This window comes from Takifugu flavidus, chromosome 16 (assembly GCF_003711565.1).
Source record: "Takifugu flavidus isolate HTHZ2018 chromosome 16, ASM371156v2, whole genome shotgun sequence".
Lineage (NCBI taxonomy): Eukaryota > Metazoa > Chordata > Actinopteri > Tetraodontiformes > Tetraodontidae > Takifugu > Takifugu flavidus.
This window is the reverse complement of record NC_079535.1, coordinates 9789687-9807603: the sequence shown is the minus strand read 5'-3', so window position 1 is coordinate 9807603 and position 17917 is coordinate 9789687. Positions and strand designations below refer to the sequence as shown.

The following is a 17917-nucleotide window of genomic DNA, read 5'->3' as shown; positions in this document are numbered from 1 at the left end:
GCTAATAATCTGAGGTTACAGTGACGTTTATTAGGTAATGAACATAATCCTAAGGGATGATGGGGTCACATAGATCGTGATTCCACTCCGTGCCTTTAGAACATCTGGATCATGCATTCCCTGGACTTTCCGACACCAACCCACTTAACTGAAGAAGAAAAATAGAAATGAAATTAACAAACCCAGATATGCTGTATTTCTAATTTTGTGACTATGTTAAACATACTTGGGACTCCGATGTGGTTCTCGATGAAGCGGATGTAGTTCTGTGCTTTGACTGGTAGGTCATTCCACTTCCTTGCTGCAGATGTGTCTGACTTCCATCCAGGGAAGGTTTCATACTCGACCTCCACCTTGTGCAAAACGTCCATATTGGCTGTGTTTGGCAGAAATCGTGTTATTTAAATCAACATTCCATGTCATAAAACACACCTCAAAGATCTCTATATTTCCTCTATTTTTGCAAGCAGATTACCAGGGAAATGGGGAATTCTTTTCCCATTAAGTTTGTATGCAACTCCAACTTTAATTTCATCCAGCACATCCAGAATGTCAAGTTTTGTCAACGCAATGCTGTTTGAGAGGCGACAAAAAGAGTTATGAATGAAATATAGTGTCTGAAGGCACCAAGAAACTTGCCAAAACCTCTCTATAGACTTACGCTGTGAAACCATTGATCATGTGCGCATATTTAACAATGACGAGATCCAACCACCCGCAGCGTCTCTTCCTGCCTGTGGTCACCCCCACTTCGTGACCCCTGGTCTGCAGCAGCTCTCCTACTGCCTGAAGTCCAAAGGCAAAATGACACATGGCGTTCAACAATAAGGCAAACACTATACCCATTTCTACTGAGAGTGGAACACAAAAACATCACAAAGGTTAAAGAATAAAGTTTGAACATCTTGTCCCGGGTGTCTGCTCAGCTCCCGTGACAAGTAACACAACCCTGTCTCACACTGTAAATATATCCTGAACCTGCACAGGCCCTAAATTTATCCCTGTGAACATGTGATCTGCATATGAGTTAAAGAGACTTTGGGTTGAGGCCATCTATCATCATTTTTGACAGCTGCACTCACTCAGAGAACAAACCAACCACAAGACATATGATCACAAGCTGTGCATGTCAAGCACAACATCAGGGATCTACATAAAATGTCATGTGTCTCCACTTCATACAAAACAAAGCAAACAGAGTATGTAAAGCAATCACGAATTCATATCCTGATAATAGCAAATAGCTTTGCTTACGTTCAGTTGTTCTGTAGGGAAGGCCCCGATTCCCACTCTGGTCGTATAGGCCTTCGATACCCCGAACACATCGCCGATATTCAGAGGAGGGATACCCAGACCAGTGCAGACCCCTCCCACGGTGCAATTTGAGGATGTCACGAATGGATATGTGCCTGGAAAAGACAATTTCATGTCACTGTGACTCAATGGCACCCGCTACCTGCGTTCATACAAAAGCATTTGCACTGTGCTCAACGGCCACTAACTGTACCAAAGTCAATGTCAAGGAGGGCTGCGTTGGCCCCTTCCACCAGAATGCTCTTTGGCGTTCCGTGAAGCGCTTCGTACATGTAGTAGACGCCGTCTCTGACCATTGGCCGCAATCTCTCAGCATAGTCCTGCACGAGACCAGAAGAGGATATAGGTCTTTGTGGAACTTTTATGACATTTGTTGTCCAATAGCCACCAGTTTGTACCTTGAGTTTCTTTAGTTGGTCATCAACATCGACTGTCAAGGACGGGTACATGGACTGGTACTGACGGACAAGGTTTTTGAATCTGTAAGAAAGAGAAATTAACAAGAACAAAATAGTTTTTTTTTGTCTAACATGTCCATGCCTGTACCTCAGGGAGAAGTCCTTAAAATCAGCCAGTAGGTCACACACACGCAGGCCAGTGCGAGATGCTTTGCTAGAGTACGCAGGACCGATTCCTTTCTTGGTTGTTCCGATGCTGTCATTAAAAAAGCAAATGTGTGGACTGTTGTGGAATAAGTGGCAATTCATATTCCTAGCGCACTACTGACAAACTCATACGTCTTTCCTTCTTGAGCTTGTCTTTCGGTTTCCTGCAAACCATCGACCACCTGGTGGAAATCGAACACTGTGGATGATGACAAAAATGTCAGTTATTGCAATGAATGAATCCCCCCAAAAAAGGTTCACCTGAAAATCAAAACCAACTCGTTATCTCCACAGTCAGTACGGCTGCTCTGGAAGGACACTGATTTGGACAAAATCAGTGAATTAGGACGTCTGTGAGGAAAAATACCACACTTTTAGACACCTGAAGGCACCACATGATGGCTGGAGAGGCTTTTCATTTATTTTTCCAGAGAAAAAGCCCTCCTTTCATTTGTTCTGTTGATCCCCCAACACTCGCCAACCACCAACGTGCCGTTAAGGCTCATGCGTGTATTTTCTTCTCCCGAAGCCTATAAACAGATATACTGTACCTACCAAGGTGAGCTCTGTCTGACACAATCAGTCTTTTGTCCCAGCCTCTCAGCCCTAAGGGAGGGAGAAAAAACCCATCTCATTGGAGGAAACCCATTTCTCTATTTGTCACGTGTCCGTTTTTATAAATACCTTTCTTTTCATTTTTATCTCCTTCCTCAAACAAGCCAGGTAGATGTATGACCACTCCGTTACCTGTGTGAGCACGAGCAAAATAACAAGCGGGCTGCAGGAATGTCTGCCTCTCTCTCTTTATAGAGGGGGAAATGAGCCCACTTACCAATCAGGGATGTGCTTTTAGGGTTGATGATTCCACTCGGGAGAAGGTGGAAGTCATACTCCTTGCCGTCCACCACCACCGTGTGTCCGGCGTTATTCCCACCCTGCAGGTTCAACCAGGGGACATGGAGACTGGATCACAACATAGTACATTGTAACACAAACAAAATGAGACTGCGATGAGCCACCCTATTCCAAATTCAGATATTTACATGCAGCGCTTTAACAGGCTGCCTGTGGCCTTCTCACATATCAAGCTGGAGAATGTGACCTCTCTCTTGCCCGGTGGGTGGGGCTCTCAAGCCTCGAGCACAGGGTGCTCAGGGCTGTCACAAAGTGCTCAGCAGCAACTGTTGGCTGGGTGAACCTACGGGTGCCTCAATTTATGTAAGCTGGCGGAGACATTTATGAGGCTCCTTTTTTAACATAGAAATATTGTGAGTAACTGTGTCCTCTATGATCCAATGCTGTGGATTTGGAGCATTTAATAAAGAAATTAAACTATCATGTTGCATTTGGTGCAGCAAACCTAATCTAACATTTTCTATTTTGTAACTATTTAAGCCTCAATTACCTAAATTATTAATTCAGCTGCACAAGACCACATTTTAAGAATCCCTCGGTGTGATCTACTGTGGCGATCCATTCATTCACACATTCTAGTAATAAATATATGTATATTTTCATCAAATCAAAGGTTGATAGCCATACAAAGTTGATAATATTTAACAAATCACAGAGTGTCTTCGAGTGCGTTGCCCCCTGAGCACCATTCGCGCCCCAGCAGTCAGTGACAGATTCCATTTGAGTTTCTCTAGAAAAGATCTCGTCACATATATATAAAAGAATCAATCAACGTTTTTCCCCAAAAGGACCCGCCCACACGAAGCACCGTAGACCAACCATTTACCTGACATCTGCAGACAAGGTCTGCCTCGGTCGCCAACAAATCGACGACTTTCCCCTTGCCCTCGTCGCCCCACTGCGCACCGAGCACCACCGTCACCTTGTTCCCGCAGTCGGTGCGGGAACGCTTCTGCCCCGCGGAGGCGGGCTGGTTCGTGTTCTTGTGGTCTTTGCCAGACCAGTTCAGAGACATGGTGGCGATGGCGTGAGTCCGTTGGTCTCAAGAAGACTAAACGGTCTGAGAGGGTGGCATTGCCATATCTGTCCGCTCATAGCTGATGATGTCAGAGCCAGACGCGCACAAGTGCGTCGCCGTGCTCGAACAAGTTGTCTCCAAGGCTGTCGAAGGCAACGACAGAAAAGCCTTTCCACAACAACCAGTGTGTGTGTGTGTGTGTGTGTGTGTGTGTGTGTGTGTGTGACCACTGTGTAAAGGCAAATATCAAAACAGGTATTTTGTGTCAACAAAGGTGTGTGAGATGGAAAACGTACAAATTTAAAATCCCTGTTCACATCTTTCAGGATGTCGTTGCACCACTTTAACTGTGACGTGCACAATTTCTCGGGCAGTTTTATTTTTTTTTGGCTTCTCCTTAATGTAAATTCGACTTTTGTCGTTTTCAGCTATTTGAGCCACATCTTGGTAGTGCAACCAGTTTAAGGATCCTCTCCGTTGTACTTTTCAGAGCAAATGTTGCAGTACCTTCTAGTCCAGACGGGGGCGCTGTCGAGGCAGCAGCGTCAGAAAGTGTGACCCACTGATCCAGAAAAAGCATCTGTGTCGAGTGAGTGAAAGGTTGCTCAGTACGTGCAAGTCTTTATTTCCTGAAACTGATTTCTGGTTTCTGTAGGCTTGAAAATATCCTGATGGTGGCTCAGGATCTTCTTGGTGGCCCCCACACTCACTGAGAGAGGACTTCCAAAGGGGCAAAAGTGGCAAACATGAGCTGCTCCCAAACATGGGGGAGTTGCTCTGCAGCATCCAGCTGAAAACACCGTCCTCGAAAATGGGCTCACATCTTTCTATATTTTCCACCGGCATCATTCAGCGTTTATGCTTTGGTTGTCTAGACGAGAATCAGGAGAAACGTGCATCTTTAAAGGAAACGCTGCCTGTTAAAATGTAACAGAATGTTGTGTAAATCACAACGAGGAGTTCACCATGGCAACCAGAGGAAGTGATGAGGACCAAGGTCACCTCAGATGAATAGAGCTGCACGGACGCTCGCAGCAATGACCCCATAGGAGGCGGAAAAGATGCTGCTTTGAAAATCAAAACCGTTGTAGCTAATGTTACTGAACTACTGAAAAATCTGACCACAATATCTACATTCAATGAGAAATGCAAAAATGCACATCTGTGTTTTCGTCCTCTTTGTTACATTTTTTCTTTCTTTCTGGTTGTCAGTGACATTGCGAAACTGTCAAAATATCATGTAGACTTTATGGCGGCAAGTGATCTACAGAATGACCAGCAGAGGGCGCAGTGGGCCAAATTAGTTAATCCAATTAATTCTAAAAGTTCACCGACATTTATTGAACGTGCTCAAAAACAAAATGAAACATTCACATTCACTTTTATTAAAAAATATATTTAACATTAAAAGTTACAATTAATTAAATTTTTGTCTTGTGTATTAACATTCGGATACCAAAGAATTTCAGGCAGTTCAGTTAAATATTTTGCACCACACGTAGCATTGTTTTTGTTCAACAGGTGCTGGCCAGACAATTCAGCATAGTAAAACACATCCACGGCATATTGCAAGTAAGTTTACAAAACATATAAAGCATTTCCAACTCTTTTAAATTGGTTCTTAATCAAAACCACTCAGAAAATGACATAGTTATTTACATAGACGGACAGAGATGCATTTCGGTCCATCTTGACCGCCGCCCGAGTAGATATTATTAAACTTTTACAAAATAAAAAGCACACTTTATTCCTCCGCCCATCACAGAACTTGTGTGAAGCTAACAGTTTCGTTTTCCTCTCGATTTCCTCTTCTTTGAGTGACCTGCAGGAGGACAGATAACAAAATGAATAGTCAGAAAACAAAACAGGCGTCATGAAAACATTTTAATATCTTTATTAAGTGTACAGCTTCTGGATAAAATGTGCAGCTTTTAAAATATTGACCCTATTCCCCCCCCCCCCCCTTTTGAGAGGTAATTTTTTAAATGTATTTAATCTGTATGATTTCCAAAGTCAGATTAGCAGGTCAGTTTACAGGAAGCACACAAAACTGTTAGTATTAGTCCCAGTTGCAGATTCGTGGAGAATGGACAAGAAAATATGGAAGGATGGAAAAGTGACAGCTTGGGTGAGGCAGCTCCACGATGACGTCACAAAGACTTCACAACTGCAAGACCGTTCGAGACCAGAAGACTGACGTTGTTAGGATTAATTGATACGGATTAAAAGTACATCCACAGTTAGATTTTGATGTTCTTTTTTCCCCCCGGATGTGGTGGAATTGAAACACATCAACATTGGAATCGATCACCAACGAGCATTAAAGTGAGCGAGAGTTAGAAGTCGGACGACAGACAACAAATGAGATCCAGATTCTGGTTAGACCAACAAATGATGCATTGCTGGGACAAAGATCATTAGGATGATGTCCCTGCTTACAGCGTGCCGTCTCATCGATGGGACCTACCTCACTGCAACACACAGCTCTTTTTATGTTTTATGTGTCCTGTCCCACTGTTACCTTGCGCTTCAAAACGGAAAACAGAGCATTCAAACAAACTGGCCGCAATTCAGTCCATTCAACATTATATATGCAAATCAAACCCAGCCAACAGTGATTGATCTTTTTTCTAAAAAGTTACCAAAAAATCTTACAAGTACACGCCGACATGACTCATCGTATAAAATGCGATAAAAACGAAGCAAATAAGAATGGCACTGGGAGATGCTGGGAGGCTAGCGTTCCAAAAGTGACCTTTATTGATGTGAAGGGCGTTACCTTGGTTACTCTTCTTTTTGTTTCGTTTTAAGAGGCTGTGGCGTTTCTTTGATTCGGGCTTCGCTCCCTCCGACGCCGACGGGTCTTCTGCTTGCAGCCCATCTGGCACCTCCCACCCTGCGATGCCTTCATCGCGTTTAGCGTCCAAACGTCTGTGAGTCACCACTTCGTCGCGGCAGAGTGTTTTTACAATGATAAGTTTTCGCTCCTTTCCGCCCTTCTGTGCCGTTTCCGCTTGGCGGCCTGTCGTTTTATCGCCACTTTCACTTTCCATTAAGTTGCTTTCTCTTCTTTGCGTCACGCCGTGTGTGGCGTCTAAAAGAATTTCCTCCGTGCCGGCGCTCACTCCGCTCGTTGCCTGATCCTCAAGTGTGATGTTCTGGGGCTCCCCGCTGCTGCCATCTAACGCGGCCTCTTGCAGGTCCAGATCTGTCAGGGACGGAGGGGTGAGGACGCTACTCTCAGCTGAATCTGATGAAACTCCATTTGTGGCGACACGGGGTTGGTTCTCCCCTTCAGCCCGGGGATCCGGTTGGGCCGCCTCACATGAAGAGACTTCAGATTCTCGTGGGTGTGCACCATCCTGCCTTGATGCCGGGTTTTCCAGGGGTGCCTGCGCTGATGTGGCCGCGTCTACTGGGAGTGTTTCGAGAGGAGCAGCTGGCCCATCCTGCGCCAAACTCCCTGGAGCCGGAGGAGTCTTGTCCGACGGGCTGGTGGAACCGTTCGCTTCTTCTGTGGTGGCCTGGTGACCCCCGGGCTGAGGTTTGGTGGGATCTGAAGTGATGGCCAGATCTGCGATTCCTTCTTCTGCAGGCTTCGCATTTGACTCTGGGGAGCAAAAGGAGGAGGGGGGATGATGAAGATATGCACGGAAAGGACGGAGGGACATTTCAAAGATGGAAGAAACCAGAAATTAGGCCAGAAAATTAGGCCTTGCAAAGCAAAGGAGTGTACACACAAAGTAGTAAAGCACAACAAATAAATATATAAAGCAGCAAGGCTGTGGTTCGCAGCCGTGTGGCTCAGGAGGAGAGCAACAAACTGCAGATAAAGGCCAACATCTCTCGTCCTTACCAGAGGGGCAGGTATTCCTACGCATTTCATTAGAAGGGAGGCTTTCCGAATCGCACCTGGGCCTGGTCTTTCTGAGGGTGAAACCTTTCCTGATATCAGCCAGGAGATGGTCGATGATGCAGCCGTCGTTTTGTGGGACAAATCCTTTCTTGACTGGTAAAAGACAGAAGATGAAGGAAGATTTTACTGTTATCTTTGCTTCTTTTAAAAAAAAAGGTCCTCAGCTCGTGTAAATTTAGATGTTCATTTGTTCTCCAGTGTTAAAAAACCCAATAAATCTCTGCCCTGCTTTATACTTTTGAAATGTTATGATTCCACCCTCCCTGCTGGTTGGCAACTGTCAGGTCAGGTCATAATTAATAAATGGCATTTTCCAACTTACTTATCTTTCCATCCTCTCCTTTTTGTCTTTTGGACTCTTCCTCCGCAAGCTGCTGCTTCCTCTTCTCAGCTCTGGCTGCCTGCTCCCGTCTGGTTTTGTTATCCTGATCGAAGGGAAAACATTGTTACGCGCGCACGTGCACAGCAAACAGCCGTTTGTCACCATCGTTTCAAAGGACACAGTCAGAAATATTATTTCCCGACCTTTAACGCCTTGAGAAAAAGTTCTCTAAAAGTCTTGATGGTTCCGAAGAGCTCCTCCAGCGAGAGCTTGTTGACGTCTTCGCACAGGTAGAGAGCCAACTCGTTCTTCTTCTCTGCCATTGCGGTGAACCTTTCAGTGAGGGCTTCACATTCTTCCAGATGTTCCTACAGCAGATTAGAGGGAAGCAGTTGGACCCGGCGATCACCTTATAGGTGTCTGCAGACGCATCTGTCCAACCTTCAGAACGCTTGTAAACTGCTCCTTCACTTCGTCCACAGAACTGGAGACCTTCTTTGTCGTCATGGTCAGGCGGCTCACTAAGGCACCAGCTTCGGACTGAATCGAATCCAGATTAATTCTGGGGACAAAAACGTAAAGAGCGTTATGCGTCTGTTCAGGAAAGAAGCCCGGGTTGTTAACCACAACATGTCTACCCTGCCGCTTTGTGGCAAATCTCCATTTCTTCTGGGAGCTCCAGCAGCTCTGGATGGTGTACTTCCGCTTCCTGCGGAACAGGAACCACATCCGGCGTCAATAAAAAGTCAGAACCAAGCAGGACGGGTAACGTTCCGTCACCTGCGGGCCAGTTTTTGTACCTCCAGGATGTGATGAAGCAGGGTGATGCAGCTCTTGTTGGCCTTGGTCTCGGTGAGTTTCAGCAAAGAGTTGATCTTGAAACCCACAGCATTCCCCGTGTGACTTCCCTGGAAAGAACACAAGTGATGTATGTGGGATTTATCATAAGAGCTCCTGAAGTAAAATACAGGAAGATTCTCTTACGTAGTTCAGGAAATTCCCGACGTCCAGAATTAACCGGCAGAAACTGGGCAAGAGCGTGCTATTTCTGAGAGCTACGGAAGGAGTCACACAAGGTCGAGTATTTTTAGGGAAATAAAAGAGCAAATTAAAGAAGTTAAAGGTTTCGTTTACCTTGGCAGGCTTCCTCCACCAGCTTGACTTTGGGTTTGATCATATCCAAGATGGTAGAACTCTCTTCGCATAACAACATACACTCAATCCTCAACTGATAACTGAGGGGGAGCGAAAAGGTAGACAAAATGAGCCCCTGGCTGGGACGATCCGTTGGACAGACGGCAAAATTCCACAGCAGCGGGCTCACCAAGGCACGACGAGGAGGGAGCTGTAGAAGCGATCGACGTTTGCCATCTTCTCTTTGTCTCCTTGGAAGGATTTCAAGTTTTCAATCTGGAGACAGATACAAGAATAGCAAAAAAAAGCACTTTAAAGCGGGACCTTTAGCAGGAATCTGAAGAGACTTAGCATTACGTGACCATCTTTTGTGGGTGAACTGTCTGCTCTGGCTATTGTTATCATAGGAGAGAATAGCAGTGCTGCCCTCAAGCTAGGGCTGATTTAGAGTTTCAGATCAACCTAATGTGCATGTTTCCAGAGCGCAGGAGGAAACTGCAGCCATCTCGCCGAGGTGGCGAGTCACACAAACAGGATCGTTAGCAGCAGAAACAAGCGGCTAAAGACGGAAACCTCGTGTTTCTCTGGAAGAAGCTTCAGCAGCTGTTTGAGCATTTCCGCGTCAAACTTAGCACGGTCCCCGCTCTCGATCATGGCAATAAATTCTTCATTTTTGCTGGAAGGAGAAAAGGAATTAAGATAACAGAACCAATCCAACACACCCACGAGACGCTGAAAACAACATTGGCCATCTTACCATTTAAACTGCTTCAGGAATATGTTCAAATTCATGCTTTTCTTAGGGTCAATGAACGTAATCTAGAAAGAAGTTGGAGAGGCTGGTTGATACTGTAGCTCAGACAATCAGCTGTCTTTTTTTGTGTTGACCTCTTGTGTTGACCTCGCTCACCTCTTTGGACACCTTCTTGACAGGAGCACTGACATTTTTGTCTTTGTTCTCGGCCACCGGGAGACAGAACAGCTGCTCGATGCTGCTGTAATCCGGCTCCCGCGGAGGACATTCTTTCTGAATGGAGGACCACAAGGACTGACCGTCGGTATCTGTAAGGGCCCAGAAAGAGGGGAACCCATTACCCACGGTACAGGTACCGATACCAAACCGCATGAGTGAATCTGTGCTGAAGACAATGTCACCATCTGCATCAGCTTCAATAAATGAAAAAACCCTGCTCACCGGTAACAGAGCGGATTTTCTGCCAGTTGAGTTTTTTCATTCTTAGGGAGGGGCAGCGGCTGGACGGGTTCTGACTCGCAGCACACCCTAGAACTTGGCTGGTCTGGGCCACTATCATGCCAGGGGGAGGAGGCGGGCAGGGCATGCCAGGTAATGGTGGTGGAGGTGGTGGGCCGCCACCCAGGAAGGGAGGTGGTGGGGCTGGAGGTGGGGGAGCCGTGCCCGGGCCGCAGGGCAGTGGTGGTGGTGGAGGCGGAGGGGGAGGAGCCATGCCTGGCAGCGGCGGCGGTGGTGGTGGCGGTTTCCCAGGCAAGCCACCTAGTCCTCCAGGTAACAGCGGCGGCGGTGGTGGCGGTGGCGGTGGCGCAAACAAAGAAGGTGCCGCAGTTGTGGTCAGACAGGGAAATGGAGGTGGAGGAGGAGGCGGCGGTGGCGGCGGCACTGGGGATGTGGCACTTGGCGGCTGTCGGTTTTCCTGCTGCTCCAGGTCCGTCTGCATGGCCTTATCCACTTTGGCCAGCTGTCCGTCCACTTCCTGATGACCATCACAGCATTTGGAGAACACCAGCCTCGGGATGATCGTGTCAACGGATTCCATCTGGGCTGCGACACCAATACACAAAGACCGACTTACAAATGATTTTTACTGGCCGAATTTCCTGTCAGCAGCGCACGAATTACAGAGGAGGCCATTATGTAGCCATTAGCCGCGGCTGCGTTGACCCTGCGGTGATGTGTTAACGCTGCCTCTGGGCTGACTCACTGTCCTCGGCCAGCAGAATGGCCCTGTTTGTGATGGTCTCCAGAGCCATCCAGACGGCAGAGCGATCAGGCTTCAGCGCCAGCAGCGTCTGCAGGATGGACAGCAGTTGGAGGGATGCCGGAAAGCTGCTGACCTGCACACGCACGCACACACACACACACACACACACACACACACACACACACACACACAGAGACAGAAATGGCGTTTTCAGGTTCAAAGTACAAAATGACAAAAGCCAAATCGGCTTGTAGAGCGAATTGATGAATAATCTAAACAGACCTTGTTGAAGAGCAGGGAGAAAACCTCCACGTGATTACTCATGTTAATGCCCCCATAGATCTGCAGCAGCTCCTCCTCATCTTCAGCCATGGCCTCTTCGAAGGTTTCACATTGAATAATCAAGTCTTCATCCTCCAGCTCCCTGCACATTAACCACACGTGAATCCGATCAATTCTGGTAATCCTTTCCAAAAAGCACCATATTCCCGAGTGCCGACCCTTAAACTGCAGGAATTAGTAAAGACACTTGCAAAAGAGTGAAGACCAACCTTAATTTTGGTAGAATGTCAAGCAACTGGAGCCCTGAAGGTATCAGAAAACAGTGGTGAGTGTCACAACCTTTAGTTTATCCTTAAAAACGCTGTCAAACAGATGTCCGAGGCTGCATGTTTTTGGGGAATTGGCAGCAACCCACAGGTGAGCAATCACAGAAGGAGGAGGTGCCAAACAAATGGCTGATTGGTCCGAGGGGTGGGTGGTACCGTCAGGAGTCCAGAAGCGTTTAAAAAGCCAGAACTCTGACTTTTTCTAAAAACTGTCTTGACAACTGTCAAATCAAATTCCACCCGAGGGAGAAAAGCAATTTCAGCTCCCGGGGTTGAAAGACAGAATTGCGTAACACAGAAAAGGAACGGACTCTCATTGACTGTCTTTCAGGCAAAGATAATAAAATCAAATTAGATCAGTGCGATTGAATCAGTAGTGATATTTACTTTAGCCAGAGGCCTTTGATAATCACAGCTTATTGTGTTAAAGCAAAAAAAACCACAGAAAACAAACACACGCTCGATAAACTCCAGGTTTTATTGTGTTGCTTAATATCTTTTAAACTGAAAATGAGGCCGGGAGACCTATTCTTAGTAGACCCACAGAGATGATTGCCCCGTCCTGTATACGCCCAGCAAAGGAGGGAAACACTCTTCCTGGCAACGTGCATCCATGAGGAACCCACGGAAAAATACGGAACCTACCGACAAACTCCTTCCTCAGCTTGTCTCTCTGCCTGAGATCGTCCATCCCGAAGATGAGGGCATTGATGACGCTGAGCACGGTGGCCATGTACGAGGCGTTTTCGGTGGCCTGCAGCTCATGCATGATCACACTGAAGCGATACTGCTGCATCTTCACGTTCTGGAGGGGACACTAAAGTGAGTGCAAGCTCATGCTTCAGCGCCAATACGGAGGCCTGGATTTTTCCAGGATTAACAGACCAGCGTTTCGGCCACTAGAGGGTGCTATTGAGACTCTTATTATCCAGGAACGGTTCTACAGGGACCCGCTACAGATGGTCGCTTGTTACCTTGTAGTGTTCCAGCGCGTCCAGCGCCAGCCGATGTCCGTCTCTAGAGAATACACTGAGGGCGGCGAGAAGATCAAACAGTTGCTTCTTCACCATGATATTGGACGTGTCCAGGGCTGTAGAGCGGGGTGATCACATCGGTTCAAAACGAGGACGTTTCGAGCTCCTGTCTGGATCATTTCACTACTTTTCAACATAGCTTGATCCTTAAGTTTGCCATTGATAGAATAAGTAAATTATGGGAATGGAAACTGCTACATCAGCAGCTTTCTGGGATATGCCATTATTAGTTATGCAAAGTTGCCCCCTATGATTCATTGCTGCCGACTGTAAAGCCCAACGGTGAGAGTCACAAAAAACCATTTAATCAATGTTTAACTTTGCTGATTCCATTATTTGAGCCAACAGGATAAAATTTGATCTTTCGTCCCACACAACTGCGGAGGGAATGCTTTAAATATGAAGATTTTTCACGACATAAAGGATGCGTCTTACCTTGGGAAAGCTTCCGGATGTATCCCTCATTCTCTATAATAAAATGGATCCCCGTGGAGGAGTTCATGACCGCCCGCACACAGTTGACACAGGTGAGTTGCAGAAGGGCCTCGGAGATTTGGGAGCATCCTCTCCCCGAGAGTCGGTCCAGAGCCTCCAGGAGGAGGTCTAACCCGCTCAGCTCCAGGAACTGGATCATCCATGCCTCGTCGCTGCCCTCCAGGCGCCGCTTCAGTCCGGAATAGTTGACCACGGTGGGAACTTGCAGCAGCCTGATGCACAGCTCCGGGTCAGCACTCTCCAGGTTGGCGTCCAGCTGAGTGTCTGAGTCCTGAGAGGAGCCCAGGCGATCCCTGAGCGCAGCCCACTTGTTTTTCTTCCCTGACATAATGCTGAGGAGGAAAGAAGTTACTTCTTCATTGGTGTGACCTGCAGATCTTATAAGCTTTTGGTAAACAATCAATAATTTCCATGAGTGCTGGTATTTATGTGCTCTTCAGGCCAGAGGAAACGCACTGAAATGAGAGAGACTTTATCAGAACACACAGCAGAATAGAAAACGACAGCTCTGCACTTCTGTGGATGGTATGTCAGCAGCCCAGTCATCACCAGATCTGCCAAATGTCCCCACGTAATCCTGTCTGACAGCAGTTGGCCAGTCTAGAACAATCACCCACAAAGCACGACTTACCCTTCACGTAATATATCGCTAATCGATTGTCAGACAGCAACCAAACTTACATGGTCGGATGCGGAGATGACTGCGCACAGGCTCAGAATAGAGGCCGTCTCTGTAATCAAACGGCCCCCCCCCACCACCACCACCACCACCCTTCCCCCCACCCCACCCCAGCCTGTTTGTAAAAACACCCTCCCGGCACACTCTGCTAAAACCAACATCATCAGCCTTTTGGACCGAAAACCTTCTCCAAATTGACCACTCTGCTCGGGCAGAAGCAGCACCTGACTATTTGTACTATCTCCTGTTGCTGACAGCATGTTTGGCGAGGATAACGTACACAGGCGAGGCGCTGAGGCATGCGCATGAACAAACACATGGCTGCACGTAAAGGTCACTATGGAAAAACCCGCCCGGGCAAAACTCCCGCTTGGGGCTTGGGGACACGTCGGAAGGCTTGAGGTGTTTCCTCCCAAACTGGTGGAATCAGCTGTGACTGCAGCATTTCTGCTGCCAGTGTGAGAGTGTTACCGTGGCAGCAGGCGGACAGACAATGGGCTTCCACAATAGGCCCACAGAGCGCTCTTCAAAGTGCGGTTTTCAGGGGAAACAAAATGGATGGGCTGTTCCCTGCCCCCCCCCCCCCCCCCCCCAGCAGGGAGAGGGTAAATAGCAAACTCTTGACTTGCACACCCAATTAGGGTAAAGCCCAAAATTAGCAAGTCACTGCCTGTAATCGGGAGACTTGCAACATCGTTTTGAACAATGGAGTCACTTCCTGAAATGAAATATGACCATGACTCTTCAGAGGAAAAGGTGAAGCTGGGAAGCCACTGAATTCCAAAGCAGAACTATCGAACTTTGCACAGGAAGCATCCTTCAGAGACAGGAAACTTTGGCTCCGGATAACATGCCGCTGGCCTGACAGCTTGTGTTCCTCCTCCTGTCAGCGCTCTAAAATGTTGTTATTTTGATCTCTGTGCTGTGTCCTTTCATGGAATTTTTTTTCCCCCCACATTTTCTCGGGCACTGTTTTCAATTATAGGCAACTTTCCTTTGCAACCTTGTGAGCCAGAGCTCCCCACATGTACCACTAATAGCAGGCTGATTCACAAGCCCACTCATCTGTCCTCTGGTTCAGCTGCCCACGCTGCAGCTCACCGTTACAGTAAAACCATCATTCGCACGCACAAACATCTCCATTATCGTTGCAGTTGAATGCATTTTATGTGGAAATTCCAGATGCGGTTTGTGGATTCCCGTATGTTAACATTATATAACGCCGGTGAAGACTACAGCACACAAAAGATGCAGCGTGGGGGACGGCACCGTGACATTATTCCTGCTTTTAACACATCTGTCTTGCATTCAGCTGATACCCAAACCTCCTCCTCCTCCCTGCTGGTTTAGGGAGCGCTCTACGACGGGACCACGTCTGCAGGAACATTTCAGAGTTGATGCCCATTTTATTGACAGTGTGGTGTTTGTTCTTTGCCCACAATGTGAACACTTGTGTACACAAGCAGGAGTGACAGGTGGCTCCCACAAGCAACTGGAGTCCTTCTTTGGAGTCTTTTGTAGATCTGTGTTCTGTGTACCAGCCCTCTTCCTCCCGTGGCCACTTCAAGGATGGGACACTTATTTGTTGTCACGGGGGTTTAAAAAAAGACCAGAATACGATGAGTCTGTGCAGTCTGCATTCTGGTTTGATTCAGCACAATAAAAAAAGACAAATTGGCACTAGTAAAGGCGCAATACTGACACTTTGAGGTGTGTGGGATATTTCTCCCCCGACGTGCAGGAGGCATAACGGGACTATTTACCTGCCCGTAGCGAAAGAATACACTCGAAAGAAACAGATCAATACACACAATGTCCCCGCTTTGCTGCTGTCACAGCTCAATACCGTGTTTAAGCGTTCAAGATCACGTTTCAGCTGAGAATGTGATGGCTTACCTGGTTTAATTCCAAAAATGTAGACTTGGAGAATCGCGTCCTCTGGTGCACTCAGATGGACGGGAGGTTTACGGACATCCATACGCCATTCAATTTTGTTCTAAAATGCACGTTTGAACAGATAAAAAAATGAACTCGCTCTCTGAACACTGTGACAGATCTTCTGTGGGTAATATCGGGTGGATGGCGCTGCGCTCCAGTGGCCACGGCCCCCTTTACTTTTGTTGCGAGTCTGGCATCGTCAAACCGGAAATATTACAAGAGAAGAACATCCGGTTAACCTTTCAGCATTAAAGACACGTCTGGAAGGACACCGCCAGTGTTATTGACTGTAGAGGTCCGTTCTATTGACATACGGGCGTCAGCATGTTTACATAAGCAAACAAATAATTGTGAAAGACTTAAAGTAAAGAAACCGAGCAATTGTGAAACTCATGATGGGATGGACTTGGGTTGGTCATTATGTTTCATGTGCATAATTATAGGATTTGTTTTTTTTAAAAGAGAGAGAAAGGAACGGAAATGAAAGAAACGAAAAGAAAAGAAAAGGAAGGATTTCTTTTCCTTTTATTTATCAAAAGTAAGTGATTTTCATTTTCGTCGTTTAAGCGGGATTTTATTTTGGAGGCAAACCAATTTAAATGCCTGTTGAAGTGTGTCTGGTCTTGTTGCTGAGCTCATGCAGCCAGATGAGGCCCTCCTCCGCTCGAAACCATCCCAACAGCTGCTGGCAGAAAAACTGGCTTCAACAGCTACAAGTTGCCTGTTTCGGTTTTCAGCAAAGGCCTGAAGCACATGACCCCCTCCACCCAAACTAAAGTGCACTTCAGATAGCATCATTGATCAGGAGATATAGTAAACAGAAAAAAATGTATGGAATCCAAGCTGCTAGTTGGTTCACGCAGTTTTTTAAGTGTAAACATTTATTTCAAACTAATTTAAATGTTGCAATGCAATGTTGCCGTTCATTTTTTCTAAACATTTTGTTAAGTTTCAGTCTCTCTCACCCTTTCTGACTGAACAAGTTCTGGCTGAACTATACCTCTATTGAGTGGCTCCTAATGCCCTAGTGTTAGCATGGCTTTGTTAATATGCTGGAAACTGGGGTTTCAGCTGGGAGCACGACGATGAAATCTGCCGCATCGTTACTCAAATTTCAACACTAAACAATACAAGTGGCTTCTCAGCCACCAAAGGCTGAACCTTTCCCACTGACTATAATGGTTCCACGTACTTTTTTGTTTTACAGTGAGCAGCAACAGCTACTGAGTAAACAGGTATATGTACAGTAGACTAGGCTGAACTTGTTCAGCAGGGTCAATTATGAAACTCAATATGGATACTTAACAACCGTAGGTCCGACTTTCTTTATTGCCATGGGGTGTATTTTTAAATGGATTTGTGCTGCTTTTTACATGATAGTTCCAAGGAAACATACAGAACTGCTCAGTTGTACATGGGAGTGAGGGCAAAATTTGATGAGTTTTAGGGTCCATTTTTTCATTTTTAAAATGATTAGGGGTTCCTGTGGGGTTTGTTCACGCCTATGATATGTAAAAGTATTTTCTGTTGTCTAATGTAAAGGCAAAATAGTATGTGGAATTAAATTTTAGCTTCTTTTGGCCGGTATAGATGATAACAGACTCGCAAACGGCGTCATTTTAAAGTGTGATACAGCAAAAGCGCCACTGAGCGAAGACGTTGCACCAGCTAGCTGCACAAGTTATGCCAAGGCGTTCCTGTCCATGGATGAAGTTAACCATATAGAATAATTCATGCTTGTTCATAATAGATGACCACAAACATTATTGATAAATGTGACAATTTAGGTGATAATGTTCCTCTTGTTTCTATTTAGCGACAGTGTGTAGACTATGTTCAAATGTGCTGTAAAATAAAAGTATAAAGGATATTTGGCCTAAAGCTTATTTTTTGTGCCAGGACAATTATTCTTGGTATTTAGAATTCAATGTATTTATTCAATTATTGTTTATGCACTTTTTTCAGTCTCTTCCACTTGCGT

The 17917-nt window shown here is 46.3% G+C and overlaps 2 protein-coding genes and 1 long non-coding RNA gene across 8 annotated transcripts; 1 reads left to right on the top strand and 2 right to left on the bottom strand.

Moving 5' to 3' along the window:
• Positions 1-10: 10 nt before the first annotated feature.
• Positions 11-4013, bottom strand: adss1 (adenylosuccinate synthase 1). Its single transcript, XM_057011823.1, has 13 exons — positions 3661-4013; positions 2752-2854; positions 2604-2666; positions 2475-2525; positions 2052-2118; positions 1861-1968; positions 1713-1794; positions 1508-1634; positions 1255-1409; positions 662-786; positions 476-573; positions 227-376; positions 11-148 (listed from the first exon to the last, which is right to left on the bottom strand). The coding sequence occupies exons 1-13, from the start codon at positions 3847-3849 to the stop codon at positions 96-98; spliced, it is 1371 nt and encodes a 456-aa protein (XP_056867803.1). The 5' UTR covers positions 3850-4013; the 3' UTR covers positions 11-95.
• LOC130513187 (uncharacterized) lies at positions 3989-5446 on the top strand. The gene is made up of 3 exons (XR_008946639.1): positions 3989-4126; positions 4343-4441; positions 4508-5446. It is a non-coding gene; the product is annotated as an uncharacterized LOC130513187 (long non-coding RNA).
• LOC130513160 (inverted formin-2-like) lies at positions 5215-16136 on the bottom strand. Of its 6 annotated transcripts, XM_057011803.1 has the most exons (23): positions 15895-16133; positions 13260-13651; positions 12765-12880; positions 12436-12595; positions 11734-11767; positions 11465-11606; positions 11183-11315; positions 10420-11031; positions 10135-10286; positions 9982-10043; positions 9798-9900; positions 9415-9500; positions 9225-9325; positions 9075-9145; positions 8891-8998; positions 8729-8799; positions 8532-8652; positions 8294-8458; positions 8091-8193; positions 7709-7861; positions 6632-7462; positions 6320-6379; positions 5215-5674 (listed from the first exon to the last, which is right to left on the bottom strand). In XM_057011803.1, exons 2-22 carry the CDS (start codon positions 13645-13647, stop codon positions 6321-6323), a joined length of 3771 nt encoding a protein of 1256 aa, XP_056867783.1. In that variant the 5' UTR covers positions 13648-13651; positions 15895-16133; the 3' UTR covers positions 5215-5674; position 6320. The 6 variants fall into 6 exon arrangements, 5 of the variants coding, with proteins under 5 accessions (XP_056867783.1, XP_056867784.1, XP_056867781.1 ...); XM_057011804.1 differs by lacking the exon at positions 6320-6379 and having other exon boundaries at positions 15895-16134; XR_008946632.1 differs by having other exon boundaries at positions 5585-5674; positions 6320-7462; positions 15895-16134.
• Positions 16137-17917: the final 1781 nt, after the last annotated feature.